Source organism: Elgaria multicarinata, chromosome 1 (assembly GCF_023053635.1).
Source record: "Elgaria multicarinata webbii isolate HBS135686 ecotype San Diego chromosome 1, rElgMul1.1.pri, whole genome shotgun sequence".
NCBI lineage: Eukaryota > Metazoa > Chordata > Lepidosauria > Squamata > Anguidae > Elgaria > Elgaria multicarinata.
This window is the reverse complement of record NC_086171.1, coordinates 140,500,955-140,513,152: the sequence shown is the minus strand read 5'-3', so window position 1 is coordinate 140,513,152 and position 12,198 is coordinate 140,500,955. Positions and strand designations below refer to the sequence as shown.

Sequence of the window (12,198 nt, the reverse complement as noted above, 5' to 3'; positions counted from 1 at the left end):
CAACACTTGTAATGTCCTATAGAATGTTGGAGTGGCAGAAATCTCTCAATTTCTAGGTCTTCCTCTAGAACATTATAGACAGATAGCTCTAGTTGTATGAACATAATTTTCTCTAGGCTGTCGGCAGTCAATCTGATAGCAGTAGCTAAGCTAGCAGTTACCTCTCTTCATGGGATGGGTTTGCACTCTCAGAGGGGTTAGGAAATTGAGTTTCTAGAGTTTTGAGGTTGAATCACTTTCTCCCACCCCTGCTGAATGGGAGTGAAGGGATAGATGCAACTTGATCACTATGGCTCTTGGTGTCTTGCGTGTGCTTCGCTATGTACCCCCCATGGCAGGAAGCTTTTTCATTAGCTTAAGGGAGAGGAGCCATAGCAAGGGACCTAGTGGCTCCTAAATCTGAACTACATTGAACCTTCCAGTTTGTACACAGATATGGAACATAACCAAGAAAGAGAATATGAAGTATTTCGACTTTCTTTTGATGAAAACCAGGTAACTTTGGAGCATGCGTCAGAGCAGTGATCAACCCCATCTGACTTTGTATGTGTATCACATCTACTTTCACATCTTTCGCTGACAAATGAATATTAATGGAGCTGATTACACACCACATTCTACATGGAGGGGAGGGGAAGGTCATCTAAGTTGGGTTGGTGGGATAGATACGTATTACATACCTGAAAACCAAAATAAAGATGTTGAGGGTGCAGTTGTGGAATAATGGGGATAATGGATGTAGTATACCATTGAAGGGGGGAAATGAGTCATCACCTTGAAGAAAGTTGTTATCTGCTAGCTTAGATTTAAAGTATTTTAGAAATACTTTTAAAACAAACTTTCATGGATAAAATCTTTATTTTTTTATATAAAGAATAACAAAGTGCATATACCATAATTGGATTACAGCAAAAACAGGCAATACTGAAAGATAGCTCTAAACTGAACAAAAACAATGCCCATTTTATACTTTCACCTGTAAAAGACAAGAGAATTCACATAAGGGAAAAGTATAGTTCCGTCACTCATGCATTATGGCCCCAAGCCAGAGAAATAAAAACACTAGGGTTGATCAAATTTTGTGGGTTGGACCTAGTCTTAGTCAGGCTTAGAGTAGACCCATGGAAATCAAAGAACATAAGTTAGTCATAACTAATGTTGCATTGATTTCATTGAATCTACACTAATCATCTCCCTACTTTCCCTGGTGCTGTTAAGCTTTCATCACCTATTTCTTTTATGGCAGGAATAATACACACATCCCCTCTATAGTTATGGTTTATTTTATCTCTTGTAATATCCTTAGGCACACACAGTGTGTGCTGGAATCCAGAGTGAAATTCATATACAGTAACTGAATCCATGTTCAGTTTATCCTTACGGCTTCAAGAGACAGTTACAGCCATCACTCCAGTTAATTGTTTTGTTTGACAATCTGCTACATGATAATAGGCCTAAATGCTGTCATGCACAAGAGTTAAAGAGTTCCTTCTATATATTCCTCAGTACTCTTTCCTCTGAATGACTATTTTTTGCATCACGCTTGGTGACAAACAAGGTTGATTTATTAAAATCCTACATTGTAAGGTAAGGACAAAAAACATCCACTCTTAACAGAAAATCTCATAGCGATTAAAATATTTTGTCAGCAAACAAAACTTGCTGTTTTGGGAATAGTCATTGACCCTATTCTGAATACATGCTAAGCCACAGTAGGTAAGCATTTTGAGCTAAATATTATGGCTTAGCATGTCATGTAAACCATTCCTAACCCACAGTTTAAACACACTCACTAACCATTTGCTGCTAAGGGGTTAGTGACCAACCATGGCTCTTGGCCAAGAGCACACTGGCTCTTGGCCATGGTAAAGTCCCCCTAGGGTTGAAACTCCCCAAAACGAGCATGTAAAATTCAGGTAGACATTCTAAGACTGACTGCATGCCAAGCAACAGGCTTATGAAGCAGCACTTCAAATGACAAGAGATCTCTTTAAAGAGAAGTAAATAAATGAAACATTAAAGAGGATCTTTGAGTGACCTGACTTTTAGCACGTATTAGAAATTTGGAACTACAGAGGAGAAACTTCCTATATGAAGTGCTGATTGTACATTCAAATTTTAATGAACATACTAGAGGCAGTTTACAAATGCAACAAACATACCAAGAGAAATATAGGCTAGGACTGAAACAGCTACTTTAGGTTTGCCCAAATGCTTGGGCATATCTTGGGCGATTATTTTGTTGTTTTTCACATTTTCCACTTGAAACAGCAGGCATTAATTCCATAACAAAATGCTTTGGAAACTTTATGCAAGTTCATGGTGATTCACTATGTGGCATAGGACAGCAGATGTTTGAGGAATAGAGAGCCAAAGCGCCCTTGGTTCTGTAGAAATAGTTGTGCGCCTCAGAACCCCTATTGAAACAGTCATCTTGCATTCCTACATAATGCTCTCTTTTAAGGCTGTCATAAAAATTTCTGCTCGTTCATTTTAGTTCCACAAAATGTTTAATGCAACATCTCACACCTTAACCACTGAGCCATGATACTGTTCTGTGATAACAGCTTTTGTTTTTCAGTCCAGCATGATTCAAATTGCATATAGGCAAATAACTAAAACTCTTAGTATAAGGTCACAGTTCTCAAAACAATTTAAGCTGAGTGAACATCACCAATGCTGCAAGATTCTTTTGAAATACCAATCAGATCCTAAATGGTAGAACGCTGACAGTTGTAAGAGTAGCATAGATATTGATTGGAAAAGTACTCAACACCATTTCCTGCTCCTGCTGCTTGCTTTCATTATTTGGATCCAAGGGTTTACTATTCAAAAAGAAAACCCTCTTGGACAGAAGACACCCTTTTAAACACAGCATTACCAAAGTACAAAATTACAACAGGTAATAAAGGGCCTTATATATATATTTTCAAATATTTAAAGGTAACAGTATAAAAACTTTGGATTACATTTTTATAAGTGCTTCAAATCCTTGAATCAGATTGTGAAAGGTTGTCCTCTCGCCTGGGTCTTGTACCCAACACTTCCTCATCAGTTGGTTAACCTAGCAAAAAAAGAAAGAAAGGTAAGTACGTATTGGTTACAAAAGGATCCAGAATGACATATCTTCCGTGAATGACATATCTTCTCTTCATCAGAGTCAAATCCAACACAGGCTTCTGAGTGGACAAAAGGGGGAGGTGATTTTTGCCACATCCCCCACCTGCAGCTCTCACTACTACCACCGCCCTGGCTGTTTGAGGGTTCCCCAACTCCCCTCAACAGCTTTTCAAGAGGCAGCAGGGGAGAGAACCAATGAAAACCACCTCTCCCCACTTCTACCTGCAGGAATGTCCTGTCAAGTGGAGTTCTGCCCCACACAACTCAGGATCCAGCCCAAAATGTATTTACCTCTTATTATCAAGAAATAAGATCCAGACAATGACCTGGTTCAGATGGAACAGTAGCATATCATGGGTTAATTAATTAATCCACCTTTTGCCATAGTGCATGCCAAGCAAGTTCCATGGCAATTTTTGAATATTCAACCTCTGATTGAGGGTTGCTACATCCAAACCCGGATGCTATAGATCAATAGTGGGTTAGTAGTTACATTTCCAATCAATAGTTAGGTTAATTGTGGCTTGTTTAATCCACGATTAACAGATGCATGCATTTAATATAATATCAGAGTTTGGAACTCATTTCAATCCATGTTTTTAAAAAAGCACACATACTTTGATTTATACTGATTTAGTCCACCACCATAAGTGAGACGGGACTTCCTTAAAATTTGATACTGTCAATTTAGCTTTGGATGAGACTGCCTCAAAGCACTGAAATTCTTCCATTAAATACGTTAGGAACACAATCCTATGCATGTTTAGACAGTAAAAGCCTACATGTTGACTGGGGAATGCTGGGAATTGTAGGACTTTTTTTCTGCCTGAACATGCATAGGATTTTGTATCCTAAAAGATGCTAGTTTCCTTGCAATCTGTACAATGTCATCCTACAAGAATGGTTCAGATATCACAACAATTTATTGTTGCTGATATTTTGCCAAAGTGTGTGTATTTATTATATATATATTTATCCTGATTTTCTAATAGAAAAACTGAAGGCAGGTAAGAAAACAAATACATCATACAAATAGCTCAAGTAGACCAGTGGAAGAATTTCTTCTTCGCTCCCACTCATACAGTAAAATTTGGGTCACAAGTTTGTCCAGTTTAAAATACTCAGATGTATTAGAAATAAATATCATTTACCTACAGAATTCTCCACAATAGAAAATAAGTTTCTGTATATGTACGATCAGTGGGTTTTCAACTTCCCCTCTGTGTCTTATCCATTTTTTCATCCAAATCACAGGATATAAACCATAATTCAGCCAAAGCTGTTCTAAAGTCTTCAAAGGCTCCAGGGAACTGTACAGTCCTTACTATTTAGTACAAAGCACTGACAGCAAGGGAGCTGTGCAATCCTTGAGCTTGTCTGACCAACTGGGGTGGGGGGGAGTTCCCAACCAGGATGAGTTGATGCTTGAGGCCCTTTCCCTTGTGACTACTAAGAACTAGGGGGCGGGGGTGGTTGACAGCCTCTTACCCATCACATGGGCCAGAGAAGAGCTTTCAGGGAGTATATGAAAAGGAAATATGCCTATGTTTTAATTCATTCTACTCCGGAATTCCCCCAACCTCAAGAGTTTCGTGAGCTGTGTCCTGTGTGATAATTCAAGGAACTCCAGAGTTCTCTGGATCCTTACAAAACTGTGTTAGGATATTTTTCACATGTCTGACTGAACTGTGATTAATGCCAACGACTTTGATGAAAACTGGATGAAATTTTATGAGGCGATTCAAAATGCATTGGAAAAAAGCGGTACTTCTTATGCAACAAAGATGAAAGCAAAAGTAAGAATACACAAACATTACATAAGAGAACAAGCTTTTTTTCCTGTGAAAGCTCATAAATACAAAACAGATGGGAATTCTCCCATCACAAGACAACACATAATGATGACAACACCAATTTGTAGTCTCTTACCTCTTCTGGGCAGTTTTTAGGACATGGCAAGCGCTTGCCATCTGTCAATATACGCACAAGCCGTGTGACTGTCATCTGGCCTTGAGTTGGACCAATCATCTTCAAAAATTCCTACAAGTTATGAAAATATATGCTTAATATTCATTCCCCATATTAGTAAAAGTGGATGTCTGACATACAGATTGGCAGGTGCCAAACACAGGGTAGGAGTGGTACATTTTTATTTACAGGCAACAGCTTTTTAATGGCATTAGAGAACTAAGAATACCACCATTTTGACACTTGAGCTTCTAGGGCAACCCTCCCCAACATGGTGCCTTTCAGATATTTTAGATTACAACTTCCAGCATTCTTGACCATTGGCCATGCTGGTAATGTGAGCTGAAGTCCAGAACAAACTGGGAAAGGCTATTCTAGGATGTTTAAATGGTCTAGAATGAGCAATTGTTCATCCTCACATTTTAAAGAACTAGTTTTAACAATTGAGAGATTAGCTGGATAAAGAAACATTTCTATCAGACAATGTAGTCATCTTTTTATTTTATCCAATCTTTCAGTTTCAGAGAGTCTCTACTACATTCCCAGAAATTCACTGTTACTTAAGTTTGCACAACATAGCTGCCATGAAATCTGAAAGACCAAGAACCTCCAGTGGGAAAACTTACATACATTGATACTTTTACTATTCATATTTTGAAGAAGATCCTGAATTATGTGAATACACAGAAAGTTACACTGAAAATAACGTTTCCTTTCAAAGCTACTTACTGCCATTGGACTGCATTCAGAATCACAATAGGTCAATAGTTCATAGAGGGTCACTCCAAAAGACCAAACATCTGAAGCAATATAGAATTTGCTCTGTAGTAAGCATTCAGGAGCATACCTACAGATGTATAAAGTTTCATTTATTATTTTTGGTAGAACTGCTACACAAAATTCATAACTCATTGTACATTGTGAGACACTGGAATTCTGGACAGTGATGTTAATAACATAACAGAGATGACTAGCATAATTACAAAGTAACTTGTTTATGAACTCCATATTTTTTTAGGCAAAAGTATTATGCATCAATTGAACAAAAAGGAGCCAAGAAACAAAAATGAATTAAAAATGAGAGATGACTGATAATGAAGACAAAATATCAGACAGAGTCTGCTTTCAGAAAGTAACAGCTAAAGGCCAACTCACATGTTTTTGCAAGCAGTTCCTGTACCTAGACACTAATGAAAGCTGTTATTTATTTATTTTGATTTATTTACAAAATGTGTACACCGCTCCATATCTCAAACAGATTCTGGAATGGTGGACATAAGAAGTAAAACAGTGAAAGACACAACAATTGAAACAGCATTAAAATTATATATATATATATATATAAATCCAGAATGCCAATAAAAACTGGCTGTCAATCAAGGAATGCTGCCCGGAATAGAGCTGTTTTTAGGAGGCGCCGGAAGCAACACAGTGTTCGTTGTATACATGGACTGATTATAGGTATATTCCCATGGATATTCAGGAAAACAATCACCAGTCAGAGTGATGCTGAGGCTGGACTAGGCAAAACAATAACCTTTTCTCGTGGCCAACTCATATAATCAATCCAAGAGTTTTTGACAAAGTTAAATTTGCCTTTATTAATCAATTTACTGCCTGAATTGGGCCAGATAGCCTTATTCTGTGCATCAGAATAATCCACAATGGAACAGAGAGTGGTTCATTCAGTTTTATCAAGCATAGCATCTTAACCTTTGTAGGAAAAAATAAAATAAACTGCTAGATTCTTATACTCTCAATACATCTCTTACCAGAACACAGGGCTGTCTCGATCATCACTGACTTTGTAGTATTCCTTATCAGTCTCAATTGCTTTGGTTAGTCCAAAGTCCCCAATCTTTACTCTCTGCTCATTTTCAACGAGAACGTTCCTTGCTGCTAAGTCTCTATGAACATATTGTCGAGACCCCAGATAGTCCATTCCCTGATGGGTGAAGAAACATACACAAACGTTTCAAGTCTGTTTTATTGTCTTCTACCTCAAATACCACTAGAGAATTTTCTCAAGAATTTATACCAAATCCCTTTGTTTTGTTGGTGATTCTGCACCAATGATCTGGACTATCCAAAGAAACATTTCAGTTTTGGAACTGAAACACATGTGAAGTGAACAGTAGGTTCTTTATGCTAGATGCCCCATTAAAAGGCATGTTTTTGCTACAAGCGGTTTAGATGTAAAGCTTGTTTTAACATAAGGTTGGGCAATACAGGGTCCCCAACTTAATATAATCTCTAAATTCTCAACTTTCATAAAAGGAAGTTTATACGTCTCAGTAAAATATAGTGACATATGTTAAAACTAAGAACTTGCCCAAAGAAGAGGTGAACTACATAAATGGTTTGGAACCAAATTATCTGAAAGACCAACTATACCCATATGTACATGCCCATGCATAAAACTGTCCTGCTTTCTAGCCAATCACTAAGGTTAAACCAGGTTGCCAGGTGCCATGAGCAGAGCCTTTTCAGTGGTGGTCCCACACTTGTGGGATACCCTCTCCCAAAAACATGGCTTGGCCACCTCTGTTGAAGCTTTTATGTAGGTTCTAAAGACTTTTCTTTTACTGATCTTATTGCTGTCAACTGCAATATATGTTTTTAATCTGATGTTGTTTTTATTATGTTTGTTCAATTGTTTTGTTTTTTTTAAAAATTATTGTAAGCTGTCCTGTGAGGGCTTGCACTAAAAGGAGAGGAAGAAATATATTAAATATTTTTCAAAGGCTAACGAGGTAATTTTATTTCTGAATAATGATTTCAAAAAGCTACTGTGCTACGGAATGTATTAATGAAAATGTCAAGATACCAATTGTTAGCACATTAAAATAAACACAGAGTTTACCTTGCAGATTTGTGCAGCGTATTTCAATTGTTGTTTCAGACTGATCTTACTCTTGTTTCGTGGGAGATATTCCTTTAAGCTTCCAGAAGGAAGAAACTCCATTATAAGCTTAATTCCATTTCCACCTTTGAACAAGAAAGCCAGAAATTATCTTAACTTTGAGAGTCAATACCCTTGGCTGCTTTAAATGTATTCCCCAGTGCTGTTTCACCCAGTGTTCAAATACTGCCTTGGCATTACAGGTCACTTCACACATTAACTGGAAAAATGAGAAATCCTATTTGTTTTTCCGACACATGTTTTTCCAGCAGCCTCTATAATAAATGGAGGGAAAACACATCATAAGTGTTCCCACAGCCAACTGTGGCTTCTACATGCATGTTTACTTGTGTGTTTTCAGACACGACACTACACATATTATCGTGACTACTACAGAAATATACAGTTGAACTTCGTTTTTCCCGTAATTTGTGAAGCAGTCCTGAGATTTTAGCTGATTTTCTTGAACAGTCCAGTAGATGGAACCCTAGAGCATAATGACTACATTTGAACACTATGTGAACGGTCACAATGAACTACTGCAGGAAAAAAACACCCAAGACTTTTGAAAACTATAATAATAACGTTACTATTTATTGGATACTTAGAAGTGCAATCCTAGAGCAGTATCCAACTGTCATTCTGGTAGTGCAAATTGTGTAATGTGTTGTGCAACTGCTCACACAACTGACTGTGCAAGTGTAATGGGCAACCGGCTTGTGCAACGGAAAGATTCAGCAAAGCTCTGCTAGCACTATTTGGATCTGCAGAGTGTCACTGTTGGATACTGCCCCTATGCACACTAACTTGGGAGCAAGTTCCACTGTAGTCTGTGGGACTTACTTCTGAGTAAGCAGGCATAGGATTGGCCTGATGAGGTATAAGATTTCCGAATGGGTTCCAAGACACAACAAAATATGTATGTGAACCTCTAAAAAACAAATGGTGTGTTTATAATTTTTAAAAGAACAAAAATGAATTTTAAATAATATTTTACAAATTAATATTAAAATATTATTTTCATCAATTTGAAAGGTATATGGCTCCAGCTCTTTCCTTCTCTCAACTCACACATTTCAACTCATTCACTCAGGGAGCTACTGTGGTTACTCCTGTGCCAGATAAGTGGCCATAGACAAGCAATTGGCATGGCTTCCTCACCATCTCTGAAGGCCACGTGGCAGGAGGAAAGTGCTTTTCCTTTTCCTAGGCACGCCCAGAAAGAAAATCCAGGTGCATATCTGGAACTGTTTCCACTACTGAGCAGAAGTTGGGGTGGTGGGGAAGGTCAGATGCCATTTCCCACCCTGTAGCAACAAGTGCAGCAGAAAAAGCTGCTCTAGGCAATGCAAGACAGACACCAGAAACTCACCAGGCACGGTGATTATGAGCACCACATACAAACAAAAATTAAAAAATGCACCACCTAGAGTGGCTTCCATCTTTTCAACACAAATTGGCTTTTATTCATATGATCATTAGATTATTTTTAACTAATTGTAAAAACTATTCAGCAGCCACTAACTTCACCAGTTGGACATTCTAACACTTTGCCAAAACTCTCTTGAAAGTTCAGACTGGTCATGTTTTGGGCTTTGTGCTACACCTCCCACAAGATCCCTCCTGCACTTCAAAACATACACAATCGCAACAGCACTGAAGGACTTGCATTGCTTCCTCCATTAAGCCCCCCGCTCACACACATACACGTGCTTCCACAGGAGCAGCAGTACAGGTTAAGAACTGTAGGAAATTAAGATTGAGGGGCCCTGAGAAATGACATATGCCGAGAGGATGTTGCTGTGTCCGGGTTCCGGAGTGTAACGGAGACCTTGGTGCTAGCTTCACAATGTAAGAGAGCAGAAAGGGGGGGGGGGGTAAGGAAGATGTTCATCATTGCAACAGGATCGGAAATTTGTAATGGGGTCGGAAATACCATCTATGTTATTGAACATAATTAATTTCAACTGAGCTCCTCCTGAATTGAGATGGAAGGAGGGACTCACCCATCCCGAGTTACGTCAGCATACTCTGAACGCAATTATGGTTGAGCTATATCAATTGGCTTATTGCTAAAATTGAGTAGCCGTCGTCTCCTTAATATACTGTTTGGAAAAAAGGACCATAGTTTAAAGAAATTAATTTAAGAAACCTGGAATGAGAAATGAAAACATTTTCAGTTACCATCTTCTGTGCAGATTCCTTTGTATTTTACGATGTTTTCATGATAAAGGTTCCTCAGAATTTCAATTTCTTTCTTTAGGTCAGCAATATGGTTCCCACCGCACTCAGGTTTCAACGACTTTACTGCCACTTGTTCTCCTGTATTATCACCTTCAGGATCATACCTGCAGAGTTCGACTTTGCCAAAGTGACCCTGATTTTAAGAGGGAAAATAAAAAAACAGCCACTTCATACGATAATTCACCATTACAGACTTGTTTTGCAAAGTAAGTAGCTGCCTTAATTAGCAGGATGGTTTGATTACACCAAAGGTATAATCACTGTTTGGAAGTTCCACTGTTTGAAAGTAACCACTATTTGGTCTCTGCTATTTGAAAGTTTCTTTTAAATAATAATAATAATAATAATAATAATAATAATAATAATAATAATAATAATAATAATAATTTCTTACCCGCCTCTCCCTTTGGATCGAGGTGGGGAACAACATTAGAACAGGAATCAATACATCTTAAAAATTCTTGATTTTACATTGATCTGAATAGGCCTGCCGGAAAAGGCTAGTCTTTAAAGCTGCCTTAAAATCACACAGAGAGTTAATTTTACAAATCTCCTCCGGCAGACCATTCCACAATCTGGGGGCGACAGAAGAAAAGGTCCTCTGGGAAACTGATGTCAGCCTAGTTTTAGCTGACTGAAGTAAGTTCACCCAAGAGGACCTGAGTGTGTGGGGCGGACTATATGGGAGAAGGCGATCCCGCAGGTAACCTGGACCCAAACCATTTAGGGCTTTAAAGGTAATGACCAACACTTTGTACTTTGCCCAGAAACTAATTGGCAGCCAGTGGAGTGATTTTAATGTTGGGGTAATATGCTCACCCCTAGATGTACTGGTGACCAAAAGGGCTGAAACAGCAAATACTTTATTGCTTAGCGCAGGCCCCCCAAAACATTTTGCACCCAAGGGCACATTTCAAAATTTGAGAAACTATAAAATGGCTGCCATGGAGGCCTGGCTAATCACTAGAGACTAATAACTTGGCCAAGAAACTGAGTTGGATATGAGCCCTAAAACACAAACCCACTCTCTTGAACCACAGTTTTCTGCTCCAGCAGCCATTTTACAGAGACAGGTAACCTGGCCAGTACAAGGCAGTGTGAGCCCCACAAGTCAAACTACATATCTGATCCCACTCCCACTCCCACCCCACCCCCAGCCCTTTTTAAGGTAGTTTGAGTAGGTGGCTGAAAAGCAAAACATCCACTTCCAGCTGCCTTGCCCTCTCGCTTTCCTTTTGTTCCTACAAATGCCGGCATTCTGGGAAAAGGGAATTAAAGGGTAAAGGGCACTTCTTTTCCAGGGTGCCCAACCACCACCCAATGTACAGGAAAAACTGAGAGGTTGGTAAATGGCATTTGCAGGCACTAAGGGAGGGGTCTAGGGGCACAGGGGTGCCAGTAGGCACTACACCGGAGATCCCAGGCTCAGTGGATCTGTGGTGGCTTAGTCCACCTGCTTCTAACTTGGATGGGCCAACCATCACCACATTTTGGGGGCTTCCAGGGTCACTGCTTGGAATTGACAATAGTATATAAAGCAATAATCAACTAGAGTGCCTCTATGCTTGTGGGAAGCACTTTCCCTCACTGAAGATATCACTATAATCTCAGGCCCTGTTCAGACAACATGCTAAACCATAATGGTTAAGCGTTTTGAGCTAAACTTTATGGCTTAGCGTGTCGTGTAAGCCATGACTTACTCTGTTGTGAGAACCATTCCTATCCACGGTTTAAACATGGCCACTAACCATCTACTGCAAAAGGGTTAGCAGCCTAACCATGGTTTAATGTGTTGTCTGAACAGGCCCAAAATTAGATCCTGGGACTTATTGATGAGAGAGACAGGCTGAGTGCTGGCACATCTCTCTCTTCAGAAACTGGCAACTGCGTTTTTCTTTGCCTTCACAAGCACCATGGAGGTAGATTCAGCATTTATATCCCTTTCTGTCACAAGGGATCATGCC

General features: G+C 39.1%; 1 protein-coding gene across 4 annotated transcripts in view; it reads right to left on the bottom strand.

The window, feature by feature from the left end:
- Positions 1 to 839: 839 nt before the first annotated feature.
- The window catches only part of JAK1 (Janus kinase 1), a 55,053-nt gene continuing 43,694 nt past the window's right edge, over positions 840 to 12,198 (bottom strand). For 3 of the 4 annotated variants that reach the window (XM_063137837.1, XM_063137861.1, XM_063137844.1), the window contains exons 20-25: positions 10,175 to 10,367; positions 7,952 to 8,076; positions 6,861 to 7,033; positions 5,818 to 5,935; positions 5,050 to 5,160; positions 840 to 3,064 (exon numbers count right to left, since the gene is read on the bottom strand). In XM_063137837.1, the coding sequence (XP_062993907.1) occupies positions 2,966 to 3,064; positions 5,050 to 5,160; positions 5,818 to 5,935; positions 6,861 to 7,033; positions 7,952 to 8,076; positions 10,175 to 10,367 (819 nt within the window). In that variant the 3' untranslated portion in view covers positions 840 to 2,965. The remainder of the gene's footprint in view (positions 3,065 to 5,049; positions 5,161 to 5,817; positions 5,936 to 6,860; positions 7,034 to 7,951; positions 8,077 to 10,174; positions 10,368 to 12,198) is intronic. The other variant, XM_063137853.1, reaches the window with a different exon arrangement.